At 38.7% G+C, this 18,651-nt stretch overlaps 1 protein-coding gene and 1 long non-coding RNA gene across 2 annotated transcripts in view; both read left to right on the top strand.

Moving 5' to 3' along the window:
- LOC134797856 (uncharacterized) overlaps nucleotides 1-10,629 on the top strand; it is a 40,054-nt gene extending 29,425 nt beyond the window's left edge. Inside the window, exons 6-8 of the mRNA XM_063770207.1 lie at nucleotides 107-246; nucleotides 8,586-9,829; nucleotides 10,414-10,629. Of these exons, the coding sequence (XP_063626277.1) occupies nucleotides 107-246; nucleotides 8,586-9,829; nucleotides 10,414-10,627 (1,598 nt within the window). The 3' untranslated portion in view covers nucleotides 10,628-10,629. The remainder of the gene's footprint in view (nucleotides 1-106; nucleotides 247-8,585; nucleotides 9,830-10,413) is intronic.
- LOC134798132 (uncharacterized) overlaps nucleotides 1-17,939 on the top strand; it is a 417,294-nt gene extending 399,355 nt beyond the window's left edge. Inside the window, exon 2 of the long non-coding RNA XR_010145155.1 lies at nucleotides 17,746-17,939. This is a non-coding gene — a long non-coding RNA (uncharacterized LOC134798132). The remainder of the gene's footprint in view (nucleotides 1-17,745) is intronic.
- The last annotated feature ends 712 nt before the right edge of the window (nucleotides 17,940-18,651 follow it).

Genomic DNA, 18,651 nt, shown 5'->3' with positions numbered 1-18,651 from the left:
CGTCACTCCACTTGCCTCTTAAGTAGGCAAATGCAAGAAAAACAAAATGCATCGACAAGTAAACAATAATATTGAGTGGACATCATGAGAAGCAGGACTATACTAGCACTGTGCTACGTGAAGGCGGTAGCGTGTATCTTTACCCCAGAGGTCAGGGTCGAGCAGGGGGTGCTAAGGGGACTTCGCAGCATTTCTGGCCAGCGGAGATACTATGGGATACCTTATGCTGTCAGTGAGAGATTTCAGGTGAGTATTGTATGACAAGTTTTTAATAAATCCACTACAGTAATTTAGCGATTCAAATGCAAGCTCCATTTATCTCTAGATATAGGTGTTACGTTTTATACCTAGATATATTGGAGTGGAATCGTGACTCGCGATACTTTTTCGTAGGATTAATTAAATTAAATTAAAAAAATTGTTATGTTTATAACATTTAAAACTTGCGCATTTTGAACACATTAAATCCGGGTCTAAACATCGCGAATATATTTTGTTACTTTTATTTCCTACGTTCTGAGGACGTTTGTGTGTAGGTAGTGTGTCTAGTAGACGCAGACGATACTACGATAGTGGCATCGAGCGAAGAGGAGATGGCAACTCTTCTGAAGAAAATTGAGGTTGAAAGTACTAGGCTTGGTCTTAAGATTAACCATTCCAAAACGAAAGTAATGGTGGTAGACCGAGCCAATCTACTTAGTGAGTTTGTGTATCTCGGGTCGCTGATAACCTGTGACGGTGGCTGCACTGGCGAAATACACCGTAGATCTGGCATGGCAAAAAGTGCAATGGCGAACCTCGACAATATATGGATGAACAGAAGTATTCGTCGTTCAACCAAGGTGCGCTTGACCCGATCTCTGGTATTCTCGATCTTCGTTTCCGGTGCCGAGACATGGAGCTTGAAAAGTCGCGACAGGGCAAAAATCGACGCTTTTGAGATGTGATGTTGGCGAAGGCTCCTACGCATACCCTGGACGGCTATGAGAACCAATAAGTCTATCCTAGAGGAGCTGAAGATCACCACACGGCTCTCTACAAAATGTCAAGAACGCGCACTCAGCTTCTTTGGTCATATCATGCGGTCTAAAAAGCAGGACCTAGAAAGGCAGATTATCTTGGGCCAAATAGAGGGCAAGCGAGCGCGAGGAAAAGCACCCACGAGATGGTCTGATGTTGTGAAGAGGGTGGTTGGCGGCAACATGCAGTGTGTGACCCATATGGCCTATGATCGCACACTGTGGAGACGTAGCTTACATGGTCGCGATCCTCAGCAATGAGGGACCATGGAAGAAGAAGAGTGTGTCTAGTGGCCCATCGATAAATACATACCTGTACATACTGGAGTATATCAAATTGAGAGAACCTCTTATTAATCGTTATCATTTCTGGATTATGATGGTGAAAACAGCATCACTTAAAAAAATTACATTGTGTTTATGGGCCATCTTACTTACCAATTCCTAGTGGTCTAACATTACGATGATAGACGGCGCTAGCTCCGCGCGAGCGGCGCGGTATAGGAGTCAGAACGATGTTCATTAAGTGTTATTCATATTAAAAAATCTAATAAACATGATCAATATTTTTGACCGTAAGCAATTAATTTGTTTGCACTAGGGCTGTAGAGCTAGAGACTTGTGTTACGAACTACGAACGCATAATGCATAATGGAACGAACATGGCAATTGACGAATTGCTAATTTAATTTAAAACGAATAAAGTAACTTACGAGCCAAGATATTTAACTGGAAAATGGATGAACAACGGAGACTGACAAACAGGGAATGGTTGAGAGTTTTAGAATTATAAATATTGCATTGCAAATGAAGCCCGATTTTCCTCCCTGGATGTTGACTTTATGAAAAATATTTTTACACAATATTACAATGAGTTATTTTTGAATTCACACCAACATTTTAAGCCCTCATAAAATTCGTTTTAATAATGCGCTACAAAAGCAAGGCGAAACTCAAACTAACGCTATTCACCGATAGATGTCGCTAGCTCCCACCGAGCGGCGGGGCTAACTCGCGGTGTTAAGATTTTTCCTGTGACATCTATGGTACTGACACGTGTTACTGATACCAACTGATACCAAAGACATATGTAAATTCTTTTTACTGATACGGTCACGGGATAATGTTCGGTAAATTGTCACAAGTGTGGACCCACCTTTAGGCGTTGCGACGACATCAAGTGCATCAATATCTTTCAAGTCAAAGTCAAATTGCAATAAAAATTGTATTGCTAATTGTTTTATGATCTGCGCAACGTAGGTAGTTCGCAGACATTATGTTTATAAACAATGTTTCGTAATGAGTACCTTACATTTTCTGAGAAACATTATTAAACTATATTTCTAAATAAAAATGTAGGTATATAGTGAATACGTGGCTTAAAAGTGATGAGGTTATTTTTAATTTAGGTGCCCTTATTGTGTAACAAACATATGGTGATTAATCATAGTCTGTCGAATCTAACAAACTGTTGATAATCGTTTGTCTCTCTCTGTCTTCACGACATTAATATTTGTTAGACAGAGACCACATTTAACAAAAGTGTGTAGGATAAGGTTGCTAAGTTTTATGTTTGTAAAAGGGGGTTAGTCTATAATGTGTATATCTTGAGAGTAAAATGGGGATTACGTTTGGAAGGAAAAGCGGTAAATTTTCTTCTTAAAAGTTACACGCACCCGCCACTAAAAAAACCGTTAACATACAGTCTAGTTCATAAATATGTATACATTTTTCACCTTATTGCAATGGGTTGAGGTGAAGAAATGTATACATGTTTATGAACTCGACGTATAATAGAAGTTAAGCTCTCAATTAACAAGGACATGCTTTAATTAAGTAGGTACCATGAAACTTGGCCTAAATATAATACACAAAGCAAATAGAGTGAGTAGAAATTTTGTATGTAATAATTATATTCTTATAAAGGTCGTTTATAATGAGAACGTAACTTCGATTGTATGGCGGCGGCTAGGTTAATGTGACTTTTAACCCTTTACTACATGTCTCATTATAAAATTATTTGCTAAAATATTTGAAATATTTTTAGAGCTCCGCACAAAGCTGTTCCCGGAGCTCTTATGATTTATTTAGAAATGTAATAATTAAAAAGTAAGTAATAAAAATACGACTAAAACTTATTTCTTCAATTAGTTTTTATATTCTATCCAAAGGCGACTTGGTGGAACTGTAATGGGGTTGAATACATATTATAACTGCCGTCGCATCGTATGCACCACGCCACGCCACGGGTATACGCTTGGGTTAAGCTCTATAAACAGCAATGCGTCGAGTTCTCCGAGAGATGTCGCTAGCGCCGCGCGGGCGGCTCGGTTGACTCGCGCTATTAAGATTTTTCCTGCGATATAGGCGTCGTGACGACATTTTTATAAAATTACAGTATAATAAAGAGTACTAATATTATTTTTTGATGCCCTGCGCAACTACGTTTGCTGACAGGCTAAAGTAGAAATTAAACGAATGCAAAAACATAATTATGATAAGTATTACTCTACAAGTTGTCAATTTACTATTTAGGCAATAGGTATTATTTAAAATACCATGGAATACAATAAATAAATGAAATGAAATTATGCTGTATTTAAAATAAATAAAGCACCAGATAATTATTAGAAAAACACAGATAGGAGTTATTTTTAAACACAAGTTCTGTTTAATAAATCGGATAGAAATATAATAAAAAGTAGGTGAGTTGACCGTGACGTCCCGATGTAATGTTTCATGTAAATTCGATATTAACAAACGTTTTGACAGTTCTAAAAAAGTAAATGATTTGACTAGTAGGAAAATACCCTTACCTATATTGTCCTATATCATTTCAAAGTCAAATATACTTTATTCATGTAGGCCTAGTGTTAGAACTTATAAACCAAACAGGTTATTACCCTTTGGCTCTATAAGACTATAATCCGCCCCCTACTCTGTTACGGTGCTCTGGTTTGGTGGCCAAGAACAAACCTAGGCAACGTACGAGACAAGCTACAAAGACTCCAGAGGCTCGCATGCTCGGCCACCACTGGCTGCACGAGGTCCACTCCGACTGCAGCCATGGAGGTCATGCTAAACCTTTCACCGCTGCACCTACACATACAACAAGAGGCCAGTCTCTCAGCGGTAAGGTTACGAACCCTCAATATATGGTCTAACACCACAGGAGCTCTTCACACAGCATGCCTGGAAAAAGTATACAGCGAATTTCCAGTGCTCATGGCGGGCACGGATCGAATTCACAAACAAGCCATCTTTGACAAAAGGTACAAAATACAATTATTTGAGGACGACAACTACGAAGGACTCAATCCCCGGGAGCTGAGAATCTTCACTGATGGGTCCAAAACAGACAGCGGATCAGGCTCTGGAACCTTTTCAGAAGACCTGAACATGTCAATCACCACTCCGCTAGGAGCCCATAACTCGGTATTCCAGGCTGAGTGCATGGGCATCATTAACGCGGCGGCTGCCATCACTATAAGGAAGGTAGTAGGATCCTCCATCCGCATACTCTCCGACAGTAGAGCAGTCTTAATGGCCCTAAAAAGCCATATAGTCACATCCAAACTTATACACGAATGCCACGAACGACTAATGGAGGTATGTCAGAACAATAAGATCACCTTACAATGGATCAAAGGACACAGTGGATCCCGAGGTAACGACGCCGCGGACGAGCTCGCCAGACAAGGATCGGGTGCGGGGGCGATTGGCCCGGAACCGATCCTCCCGATACCGTTTAGTAAGGTACGCTCAATGCTGCTGGCACGTACAGGGAAACTACACACAGAACACTGGCTAAACCAAACTGGATGCAGACAGGCCAAGCAAGCCATGCCGAGCATGAACGGTAAGCTCACAAGGGCGCTCCTTCAACTAGGAAAGGTTCGACTGAGTATGGTAACCAGTGTCATAACAGGTCATGGACTTTTTAACAAACATCTTTTTATAACAGGTGTCACAGACAGTCCCCTATGCCGTGGATGCATGGAGGAAGAAGAAACAGCCTCTCACGTGGTGTTGGAATGCAGCGGATTGGCCCCATACAGGGCAAAACATCTCGGATCCCCGAGTGACCTCCCCGAGGTCCTACTCAACATCAAAGGTCTGATAGGATTCCTCGAGGAGCTGGGCTGGCAAGACTAGTCCACCCCCTATCACGCAAAATAGGCGCAAGACGTCGAGTTGCGGAAAATCGCCCGAACTACAATACAATACAATACAAACAGGTTATTCAACAAGCACTTACCTATTAATTGACCTATCCTCGTTAAATATAAATAGTATTTTATTTAGCTTAGTATACTGTGAGCCTCGTTTAGTTTACTGTGAAAGAAGGTCACTTTGTGAAAATATAATCAAAAATCCAAACCGACTTTTATAACCAACGATTTTAAGTCGCTTAGATGTTATTGATCAATAAGTTAAAGAGCAGGCATAGTTAACAAAGCTTTTAATATGTGAATCTGACATGTTACATTGCCCACGCCAAAACTTTAGTGTCTTTAGGCCTTTTTAGATTAAACCTCAATGGACATAATCTATGCTTCATGTTTTATAACTGAAACCCGGATATATTTGTCAAATGGTTCTCAATTTTTTTCTACTTGCATTCATTTTTAGGGTTCCGTACCTCAAAAGGAAAAAACGGAACCCTTATAGGATCACTCGTGCGTCTGTCTGTCCGTCCGCCTGTCACAGCCAATTTGCTCCGAAACTACTGGACCAATTAAGTTGAAATTTGGTACACATATGTAAGTCTGTGACCCAAAGACGGATATCTAACGTCAACAAATGAATTTTAAACATAAGGGCTACTTTTGGGGGGTAAAAGATAAAATTTAAAAACAACGTTTTGCAAACTATATCGTGTTACATATCAAACGAAAGAGCTCATAGGGGCTGTCCATAAATTACGTCATCGATTTTTGACGATTTTGGACCCCCCCCCCCCTATAATCATCCAAAAATCATGCTTCAAATGACCCCATTTCCTCCTACTTCATGCTACCGTCATCCGATGTCCAGACCCCCCCCCTAATTTGAAATGACGTAATTTATGAATAGCCCCATAGTGAGAATCCCAAATATTTTTTTTTTATAAATTTACAATAAAAAGTTTAGAAAATAGACGAAAAATGACCATTCCCCCCCCCCCCCTCTATCTCCGAAACTACGGGGTCTAAAATTCTGAAAAAAATACACAGAATAGTCCTTTACCTAAAGATGACAGGAAAACCTATTAGAAATCTAGAATCAAGCGTGAGTCGGATTTAAGAACAAAAATGCGGTTTTGGTTTTTTAGGGACACAGCCGCAATGGTTTAAGTGAAACGTGATGTAGACAGCTATTGCGAAGGCCCTAGGCCGATATCCGCATAAGGCCGAAGGCCCGAAGCGTCCCGAACAGGCGTGCCTTTAGCTTCAAGCGTGAGTCGGAATGGCGACAAAAAATGCGACTAGGCTGTATCTGGCACACAGCCGCATTGGTACTTGTAGTACTGATTGATTAGGTTACTATTGTTATGTGTTTTAAAAAGCACTATACAGAACTATAAGAAGAAGTGCCCAAAAAATTAACTAAGTGTATTCCCGTTGCCAACGTGCAACCCCGAAATCGCGAGGAAAAATTTGGGTGTTTCATACATTTTGGCTGGTCCGTTTTCTATGGGAGATTACATTTTTTTATTCGCGATTTTGGGGTTGGTCCCATAGTAAAAGTTGTAAAGCTCAGTATAATCCGAAAACCTCCACGGCTACGGGAATGCACTTATTTTTTGGCCACCCTGTAGGTATTATCTCTCTTCGGCCTTCGCTTTTAAAACACTTGCGGAAGTTGTAGGAAGCGCGACCCGTCGGACGCTCCGAGCTATCAGCCCTAGGCAGAGCTCGGTCTTCAGTCTTCGCATTTGGAGACTTGTACTACTGTTCGGCATTTAATCTTCCTATCTAAGCTACTTTGCATAGTTGCAGAGATATAAGCCGCCACGCCAGAAAACTCCATGTTACATCTGGTTTTTGATTGACCCATTCGGGTTTTTCAAGACGTTTCACTCACGTCACGTTTCATGTACAAAAAAATTGTTGAAAATTGTGTGATGTACGGAACCCTTGAAACGCGAGTCCGAACTCGCACTTGACCAGTAAAGTTTTTCAACAATTTTTTACCCGCCGAAATATACCATATATTTGACAACTCGCTGAGAATTCCCAAGTCAAGTTGTGCACATGTTTGGTATATAGTTTTGTTACAAATTTAACCTATTTTCTACTAAAAATAGCAGGCTGGCCATAAGTATTTTAAATTTTTCTACATTAACGAATTTGTTTAAAAATTGTCGTTTTGGGCAAAGTTTCCCCTGGTGGCAAAGTTGGCTACAATGACGTACTTAAAAAAATTACATTGTGTTTATGGGCCATCTTACTTGCCAATTCCTAGTGGTCTAACATTACGATAGATGGCGCTAGCTCCGCGCGAGCGGCGCGGTATAGGAGTCAGAACGATGTTCATTAAGTGTTATTCGTATTAAAAAATCTAATAAACATGATAAATATTTTTGACACCCTAAGCAATTAATTAACTAACGATTTAAAGTCGTTTAGATATTATTGATCAATAAGTTAAAGAGCAGGCATAGTTAACAAAGCTTTCAACATGTGAATCTGACATATTTCTTAATAGCAAAAATAGCAACGCAAGTCTATTATGGATCGCTTTATCCACATTTATCCACGTGATAAAACAACTGTCACTTTTTAACTCTGCGGGATAGAAAGAGACGGACACCGTTTTATCACGCTGTCACGTAGACAAATACGACCATCATATCCGTACAGTAGTAGGAATTCAATATCGAGTAACCGGTTAACCGAAACTTTTTGTGCTCGGTTAAAACCGGTTTTCAGAGCAACTAACCGGTTAATAACCGAAGTTATATTTATATGAATAAACAACCTAAATATGTAGCTTCCTATAGGTATAATTGCGTTGAAGGGAATGAAATTATTTGTTTGCAGAAAACTTGTGTACCTAACCTTTCATCATCCAATTAATCCGCGCTGGACCTGTTGATAACTGGTGTCAAGCGCACAGTATTGATCACATGTACTAGTAGTGGTCCACGACAGATCTAATTAATATAAATAATCAGACCATATTTTTCTCAAGCAAACCCTTCAATTCTTGTAAGTGAGACGGTTTATGATACCGAAAGTTGTCAGAGAAATTAATATGTAAACTAACACACAAAAGATAACTAAAATATTGCTATCTAGTCAATTAACTAGTTTACCTACCCCATTTTATTTTCTTTTTATATTCTAATCACTATGTATGGTCAGCTATGGAAATTAAATAAAGGAAAGCTAAATATGTACCTATACAAAAATTACGTTTTCAAATGTTTTCCAACGAACCCGTTTAACCGCTTAACCAGGTTTTAACCGGTTGACCGGATTTTTTTCAATAACCGGTTTTCAATTTGATCCAGTTTTTGAATTCCCTATACAGCAGTCATACCTACTCGCAGTTTATTTTTGTGTTTTCATTTCTTTCCAGCCCCCGAGAAACCCTCCTCCTTGGCGCGGCACGTTCCTCGCCGTCAACCGCTTCGGCGCGTGCGCACAGAGCGTCTCCTTCCTCACGCTCGGCTCCGAGCACTGCCTCCATCTGGACGTCTACACTCCAGCCACCAGCTCCAAGCTACCAGTCCTGGTATTCATCCACGGAGGGGCCTACTACTACGGCACTAAAGCACACTACGATCCTGAGTATCTGGTCACCAAAAATGTAATAGCAGTCATTATCAACTATAGAGTCGGAGTATTAGGCTTCTTATGCTTGAATGGAGTCGCCAATTTAGGCTTGAAAGACCAAGTTGCGGCTCTAAAGTGGATAAGGAGGAATATAGCTGCGTTTGGAGGAGATCCGGACAATGTGACGATAGCGGGACAGAGTGCAGGCGCTAGTGCAGCTGCTATGCATTTACTCTCGAAATCTAGTGATGGGTTATTTCATAAAGCTATCTTTATGAGTGGAACCCCTTTAAGCCCTTGGGCGTTTAACTTGGAGCCTTTAGAACCAGCTTTTGAAGACGCTAGTAAACTCGGTCTAGTGAAAACTGAACGAGACGTATACAACACTTTTATGAACGCGACATTGAAAGATCTATTAAAAACCACGCACGATAGGTCAGTGAGCACCAGATATTTCAAATATTCTCCATGTATAGATGTCAATTTTCCAGAGTCTTTCTTTCGGGATACTCCTTACAAAGTCATTCAGTCTAAATATTTTAGGCCAATCCCAATGGTTCTTGGATACGCGGACGTCGAAGGCATGTTGTTCTACGGACTAAACAGCGATCGAGACTTTCAAGAATGGGACTCAAAATTCGACCATAGACTACCATCAGTGTTTTCCTTGTGTTCTAAACTAGAGAAGAGGAAGATAGTCAATAAACTACGCTCATATTACTTTAGGAGTAAGAAGATTAGCAGTAAAAACGTGAAAGGTGTAGTGAACTATTACTCTGACTGGATTGCGTATGCATCAGTGAATGCGTTTTCGAAACTGATTGTGGATAAGTCAGCGCCTGTATACAGTTACATGTTTTCGTACGAAGGCGGCCGGAACTTTGCTAAGGGGCTGATCGGGTATAAGGCAGGATTGAGAGGCGCGTCGCACTCTGACGATATCTTCTACATCTTCAAGCCGGCGGGACTGGGGCTGCCAGTGTCGTCGGAGGATAGGCTGTTCATAGAGCGACTGACTACTATGCTGGCTAACTTTATGAAGTTTGGGTAAGTTTTGTGAGTGCGTGAATTGAAATAAGCGCGAGGAAATGGAGCATATTTTTTGCGCCTTAATTTCGCGCCTTCTAGCCCGATTTTTAAAAGTTTTCTGTATAATCTGTTATTCGACAAAGTCAGTGGAAGCATTAACTATCACTGAATTATAATTTTTTCGTTATTCCCTGCCGTGATCAGTCACAAAAATCCACTAATTCCAAAAAAACTATTGAGTACGAATGGATCATCTTTTATCAATTTGACAACTAATGATCTATGATATTTAGAAACCTACACCAAGTTACAAAGTTACAAACCTAAACATGTATTGCAAAACGACAGTGCGCAGCGTGATACTGCAAACTGAGTTGCGCAAGTTCGCCTGCGATGTGGTCATCTGCACAGACACATGTACATAAAAATATTGGCTTATACTCTCAGCGTGCCCTATGACACGACACAACTTGTAGGTAACTAAATATGAGGGCTTAATACTTATGCAAAAGAAACTTACATATTACGTCACTAAGACGTCATAGTTATGTGATACGTACATAATGTGGCTAAGTCATACCTTACCAAAACATTTTTTCCAGCGACCCCACCCCCCACCGGACTCCACTCCTCCCAGTACCCTGGCCACGCGCCAACGCATCTCTCAGCACGCCCACGTTGCGCCTGGACAGCCAGTCCACCGTGATACCCGCCCCTGAGTCGCATCAAGGCCGTTTGCTGATGAAACTGCTGTGCCGGTACGGTCAGAAAGGGTTCGTGCCTTGTGAGAGTGAAGATCGCTGTGGAAAAGAGTAGGGATATGTGTTATACTCGTGTGTACAGTGGATAATGCAACTTTTGTAATCTTAATAACGAGTTAAATTAGGTACTTACCTACCGGTCTTCTAAAAGGGTACATTAACTAAAGTGTCATTCTATGGAACTTGCTAACTATGTAAATAAAAGTCACTAATACTAAATTATCATTCAGAGACAATTTCAATATGGTGGTTTGTTTACATAGTTAGCAAGTTCCATAGAATGACACTTTAGTAATAGCATAGCCTAAGTAGATCAATCTTCTTGATTACTATTTAGTTACAGGTACCTCCTCATTCATTCCAACTTTAGCTATAGTATCCTTAATGTATGTGCCTCACACAATATTCAAACTGAAGTAGAATATAAAGTAGGTACTTAGTCAAACAAAATTTCGTTTCTTCGCTACCAAAGCTCCTCAAAGGCCAAACGAGCTAGTCCTTCGTAGCTGTCCGTGTGTAACACAAACGAGCAGGAAATAAACTACAAATCCGCAAACACGCGGGTCCAACAGCCAACAGTCCGCGATTTATAAATATGCAGATCAAATATTAAAAGGAGAGCCGCAAGATGATCCCGGGCCGCGCAGAGACTAGCGCCTCAGACGCGAACTTCGTCTGAGGTCCTTGAAATACGTAGTATTTATACCTACGTAATATTCCTACATATTTTTCATGCAAAAAAATGGTTGTCTGTATAAAGTCGGTTTACGGGCGATTATTTTGCGTGATAACGTCATAAGAAAACATTACCATTACCAAAGACATATGTAACTTCGTATAAGACGAATAAAGTCTAAGGAAAAAACATGCCTCGGAATTCAAGTAAAAGTCATTCTCGAATAGGTGGCGCACACACCTTTAGCCTATCCTCGGCTAGATGGCGTGACGACACCGTTTCATATTTAACAATTTTAACACATAGATATCAGTGAATGAACATGGATCAAAATGATATAAAAATTATAAAATTATTTATCCATATATATACATTTTTTGATAACTTTATACGTTTTCATTTTGAGTTTTAGTCGTGTGTCGATAGATGGCAGTAAATTTACAGTGACTACAAAATTTACAATGACAGGACCCCTCTATACTATCTATTCTTTTTGCCATTACATTACGTAACGTTACCACGGAGATCTGTCCACAACGTTACCATGGTGCATGCTACCGGTGTTCATCGATTTATAAGACGTTATCACGTCAAAAACGCCGATCATCAAGTGAAAAGCAGAGTGTATAACTTTAGTATAAAAGCGCCTCTTGTCTCAAATATAAAATGGGTTGTTACTCAAGTACTGCTTTCAACTAACTGAGTTTTATCGTAATAGCTCGTTATGGAGCAAATCATGTCGAGTAATTTTAAATGGTTCACGGACCATTCGCGTTAGCTAATCGATGCAGGTTACTAAACTTCAAACGTCAAACTTCTATGAAATTATGACTACATAAGAATGTAGTCATTTTCATAGAAGTTTGACGTTTAAAATAACACTTGCACGTAAGTATAAAAATTGCTGCAGAGCTATTTTGGTCTGACTCTACCTACTTATTTTTTTAACCTCAGTTCAGAATTGTCAGGGTCAGAACTATCTATTTATATTCTACATTTAGGTGTACATATAATAAAGCAAAACAGAGTCGAACATTGTACAATAAAACAGCTCCCCTCTGGCGTCGACCCTCTTTGGGCGCCCCCGCCCCGAGCGCTGCAGCGCGGCATCGTCTCAGAATAAATATTCAATGTTTTCATTCAATTTCTGCCGGACCGCTATCGCAACAAGATACCACGTGCGCGTTTTATTCCCGCCCCTGATATACGGACAAGGAACTTTGCTCAATACCCAACTTTGCCAATACGTGCGCATTTTTGACTGCGCTTCCGCGTGGTTTCGTTTGATGCACGAGTGGAATGAGATTTTATTAAGGCTGGTGAAGCTTGATACCTACCGTTTATCGGCAGTTTGAACTTTTGAAGCAAGTATTTAAATGAGAAGTTTTACAGTGAGTAAACCCAAAACGGGCGATAAATTAAACCAGACATATTTATCCGAGTAATAGTAGTACATAGTAATCACTTTATTGTACACAACACAGGTTTACAAAAATAAATTACTAATGGAAGTACAAAGGCGAACTTTACTTAACCCTATAATGAGGACGATTTACAAGGGGGTGCCCGAGCCTCCCGACTGCCCATTTTTTTTTTTTTTATTATTTATTACTATTATTAATACAAGAAATAACCTTACGATCTAATTCAGTTCCCTGCAAAACTGTTTACACAGTTTGTCTGCAGGTGCGAGTCTCTTATATAATTACTTACATACGTAATCAATGTAAAATATTATAAAAACTAACCTCATACACTTAACTAATATAATCAGATATACCTTACTTTACTTGGGTGACATCTGCAGGCACAGGCATACAATTGTCACCCAAGCATTTTTAATAGGTGCTGCTTGATTGCTGTTTTAAATTTAGTTTTATTGGGCTCGAGCCTGATATTTTCTGGAAGACTGTTTAAAAAATATGGCAACCTTTTTTTTAGAGTTCGGTCTCCGTAATAATTGGTGACGCGGGGTATTTCATATTTTCGCACAGCCGCTGATCTTGTATTATGTTTATGTTCTACTCGTGTCGAGATATGCTCCTTATTGCTGTGGTTGTTAATTGCTAAGAGGTATTTGTGTTTTAAGCTGAGCGGGAGTATTTTACAAATTTTAAATAGTTTATTATAATTACCTTTACAACTGTTTCTAGTTTTTTTATTGACGAGTAACTTTAAGAATCTAATTTGTAGCGCTTCTACTTTATCTATATACGATTTAAAAGTGAGACCATAGCAATCAAGGGCATAGCTTAACACGGAATCAACTATTGCAAAGTATAAGCACTTTAATACATTAATTGGTACTTTAAAGCTAAGGTGGTAAAATTTACCTAATAAAATTCTAAGTTTGCTACAGATATAATTTATATGTTGTTGCCAAGAAAATGCGGAATCTACTTTAACACCTAAATATGTAACACAATCAACTTTTTCTATTGGTCTACAATGGCAATCGTGTAAGTTATTATGAAGGCAAGTAAAGCTATGGGTATACATAGGGAGTGGCATTTCTGTTGGGCTTAGATATGGCGATTGTATAATTAGGAGCTTAGTTTTATCTGAATTCAATATAATACCATTGTCATGTGACCACTTTACTACTGAGTCTATGTCTTCTTGGACTAGACGACAAGTTTCTATCATATTGGTTCCTGCGCGTAGGGTGCATAGGTCGTCAGCAAACATGTGTGCGGAACAGTTTCGCAGAACTCCACATAAGCTATTTACATGCATTAAGTAACACACGGGGCCACATACGGAACCCTGTGGTACTCCACAATGTACCAGTGTCTCATCACTTAGGTCGTCACCAATCTTTACTCGGTATGAACGTGATGTGAGATAGTCGCGAAACCATTTGTTTAGCGGCTGCCCCACACCACATTCGGCCATTCCATTTAAAAGGGTGTTTGTATCTAAGGTGTCGAATGCTTTCTTAAAATCATAGAATATTGCTACAACAAATTTTTTATCGTCTAAATAAGTATTAATTTCATCAGTGAATTTGGACAAAAGAGTGGCAGTACTTCTATTTTTCTGGAAACCATGTTGACAATCATTTAATATACTGTTTTTTTGAAGGAAGGAGCTTGTTTGATTGATTATACATTTTTCAACTATTTTATCTATACTGGAGAGAATGGATATCGGTCGATAATTTGAGTATACTTTACGGTCACCCTTTTTATGGATTGGACGAACTAGAGATTCTTTTAACTTATTAGGGTATTTATGTTGAGCAACTGATACATGAATTAATTTGGCTATGACTGGACTTACTTTATCTACGATTAGCTTCAGGTCAGACATGCGTACAAGATCGCTTCCCGGCGCTTTATTTTTATCTATTAGATTAATTACACGTTTAACGTCTTTGCTATGCACGGGTTGCCATCTCATACACACGTCCGTCCTGTTAACATATTTGTTTCTGTCTAACCATATATCGTTACATGTATGCTTAATTTGCTCTATCTCGTTTGTAAAGGTAAATGCAAACTTATTACAAATGTCTCTAATAGTGTTACCTTGGTCTACCATATTACTAAGGACGGAGCTGTCTAATGAGATTTTATTATTTCCTAACAAACTGTTTATTTTCTCCCATACTTTCTTAATATTTTTATTACAATCTAATATACTTTGTTTATCGTAATGGTGCCCTACCTCCCCTAGTTTAGTTTTATGTGTATTATGTTACTACATATATATGTACCTACGTTCTAACATAGGATGTAAGTTTTCTAGTTAGGGGTCATCCATTAATTACGTCACACGATTTTCTAGGTTTTTTTACCCCTCCCCCTCTCATTGTCACACTTGGTCACATTTGGCACAGTGGTTACTAATGTCACTAATGAACTATATACGTGTGAAAGTCTAGGTAAATTTTAAATTCGTTACTGGGATATGTCATACAATATTGGCAGGGGCGTATTTGCCCTACCCAGTGGAGCGCCCCAGAATTACCGTAGTATGGAACTCCTATACTAGTTACCATCACACGTGTGACAGTAGGGCGCTCCACGGGTTAAAGCCAAAAGGGGCCATGGCCCGGGGCGGCAAGCTACGAGAGGCGACGCAAGACGAACCACGTAACTTCAAAAGCGGGATAATCTTGAAAATTGCAATTGTCTACTAAATTAAAAGCACTTCCCACTCCACTGTAATAGTAGCGTGTTTTCAAAACGATTAATTACCGATTTTCATAATATCTCCGCTTTCAAAGTTACTTAAGTAGTCTACCTAGATATGAATTAGTCTAATGGATACCTCAATGCACCTGACAATATAGGACGTCGTTTAAAATGTTATAACTAATTGTACCATTATTTGGCCCATTACCTAGGACAGAAATTAAATATTAGACTACCCAAATATTACTGGATTCCATCAAACCATTAAACTGACAAAATTGTAATAAAATCGCAATCCAGCTCGATTTATCGCCTCGATATAAATTATCGACAGCTCGGGGTGCGTGCGCCCATCATTTCCCTTTCTTTATCGACGTTATCCATAACTGCGCCAATTAACATAATTATTCAATGAATCGTTGTCTTTAAAACGATATTATTTCATATGAAAAGCAGGATTATTTGGGAATACCAAGCCGATACCACCAAGTTGTTACCACTGGTAACTGGTGGAATTGGATATTCTCAGTGATCTGTAACCATTGGAAACGACAGAAAAAATCCGAAGAGTTATCAGTGTTATCACCAAAGTGAATTTTTATTGAACTTGTAATCATTTCTGACTGTGATTATCTGAGGTGATTATGTTAGTTATAATTGTTTAAAATTGTAACTGTGTTTTTTTTTAGTGTATAGCTTAAGTTGGTTATGGAATAATTGAGCTTTTTATTATTATTTAATTATTTCTGACTAGGTACTTATTGAAGATTTAAGACTTTGGAGTTGGTAACTAATACTTAGGTACCTACCTACTGTTTTTTTTCCTCAGTTGTCAATAGTCAAAGGTGAGGAAATGAAATCCCAGCAGTAACATGTGGGAATAGCCCGAAAAGCATGGTCGTAGGATATAATTTCATGGGGAGTCACTAATCTATGCGTTTCTCTACGAAAAGGTTTCTCATAAAATTATCGTAATCACCTATTGAGCCTTTCGGGTGAATGGTGCAGGGATATTTCAATTTTAATGGTTTTATGAGCCATAATGCGTGAATTTTGAGTATTGGAAAGGGTAATATTGATAATTAATTACACGAGATCTAAAGGTTATGTCTACATCTTCTTCTTCGTTATCTAATACTTGCGAATCGTTATTCGGTAAAAAACACTCGAGGCATTCACACCTGCAAGAGGCCTGAAGCCTGAGGATTTCAGGTCATAATACAGTGAAACCTGGTTAAGTGGGACCTGGATAAGTGAGAAACCTCTATAGCTGGGACTCATGGTGCGGTCCCGGCACTTTAGCACTGAATTACCTCTGTTAGTGAGATAAAATGAACCTCTATAACTGAGATTAGTCGTTGTGATTTATAGTCAGATTTACCTCTATAATTGAGACAGAGAGTATATTTTACCTCTTTTACTGAGACTATATTTATAAGATTACATTTTCCTAATTGTTTTTTTAGAATTTTATAAATATTGGCCTGTGTATCTGAGATAAAGTCAGTCTATGACCTCTCTAACTTGGACTCTATTGATCAGTTTCCGTATTCTTACTAAGTAACTCTTAGTCTATCCATAAATTCCGCATTTGCTTAATTGTGTCTAAAAGACTTCAAGTTTCATTTAGTTAGGTACTTTATGTAGTTAAAACTATCAAAACGAAAGCTGAAATCTTGATAAGTAACACGAATAAACACATTTTCAGTTAATAATTTTCTAAGAGGCAATGAAGTCCGTATCAAATCTAATTGAAAAAAAAACTATCATTTGAAGATAAAATCATTCAAAATAAATTTAAAGAAATAATTAACAGACTTAAAAAATATTTAGGGACTAAATAATCCTATTTTACCTTATTTATTTTTAAAGATAATTACAAAATACCTTATTAACCACCTCTATAACTGAAATCTATCTTCTATTCTCACCTCTATTAATGGGGCCCTCTGTAAATGAGACAGAAATTTATTTGTACCTGGCTAACTGAGAGCCTGGGTAAGTGGAATACCTCTTTAAGTGAGACAAATCTGCTCGTCCCTTGAAGTCTCACTTATCCAGGTTTCACTGTAGTTATAGCTACCTTAATCTTATACAAGTTATACACATAGTGATAGTAGAATGGATCTGCCTTATTATCACCGATTGTCCTGTTCAAGCTGTAAGTAGGTATTTGAATATTTATTCTTCCCAGTACCTACGCACGCAGCAAAACCAGACATCTGTTTCGGTCATATCGTGCAAATTAAATTACTGGACTTCAGTCTTTCTTTTTTTGAATTTTATCGATTAGTAATAGCATAGGAAAGTTTAGTTATGTTTTTTAACCCTTTTCCAGGCCGCACCATCAACAACAAGACACAAGGTCTACAAGGTTTTCCCGAAAAATCCAAATGTATTCCAATTAATCCAGCTTTGATCATTCATTTGAAGACAACTAAAATTTCCCGAAAGTGCAATCTAATTTGAACCTTAAATCGGAATGCTAAAGTTGAAATTCTAGTGGCGCGTATGTGGTCGATAAATCGTACTATGCCTGGAAAAGGGTTAAAGTCACGAAAGCGTTTGAAATTTTTGAAAATGACTAGTTTGACATATTATGTAGATGTTAACACGTTATCAGACATACTTAATAAGGGTGGTGGTATTCCATCTGTACAATATCTTGGTCCAATGTGCATTCCATCTCACTCTCTCATTAAGCAAAATGTGAGACGCAAATCACACATTGGACAAAGAAATTGGGCAGGTGGAATACCACCCTAACATAATAACTATCTTCGAGCAACACGGAAGGGAGGCGGCATTCGCACTATTTCCCCTCTGCCGAGGTACAAGATTCGCGCGTCAATCTAATCTAGCGCGGGTAATAAAACTAGTTGCACTTGGATTTTTCACTAGACCGAGTCCAGACGCGCGCGTGAACACTGCTGCACAAAAGTGCCTGTTTGCTCGGTTTTTTGTTATAAAAAGAGGTCGGGGACATCAAATTTACAAAAAGAAAGTGTTACATTTCACATGTAATATTTTTTTTTACATATCATACGTTTAATTACATTCAAACACAATTATTATATTTTAGTCTGATGTAATTGTTGGATTTATCGATTTTGCTCGCTCAGTACAAATTGCGGATCGGTCGAGCGACAAATCCGACTTCTCATCTATGGAAGGTAGAGATTTACTTCTACACTCCATATTCTCATCTCTCAGAATACAATAACATACTTCAACGAAAATGTGTTAGTGTGCGTGTTGTGACAC

Source organism: Cydia splendana, chromosome 16 (assembly GCF_910591565.1).
Source record: "Cydia splendana chromosome 16, ilCydSple1.2, whole genome shotgun sequence".
NCBI lineage: Eukaryota > Metazoa > Arthropoda > Insecta > Lepidoptera > Tortricidae > Cydia > Cydia splendana.
Note: the sequence above shows the minus strand (reverse complement) of the source record. Positions and strands in the feature narration are given on the sequence as shown.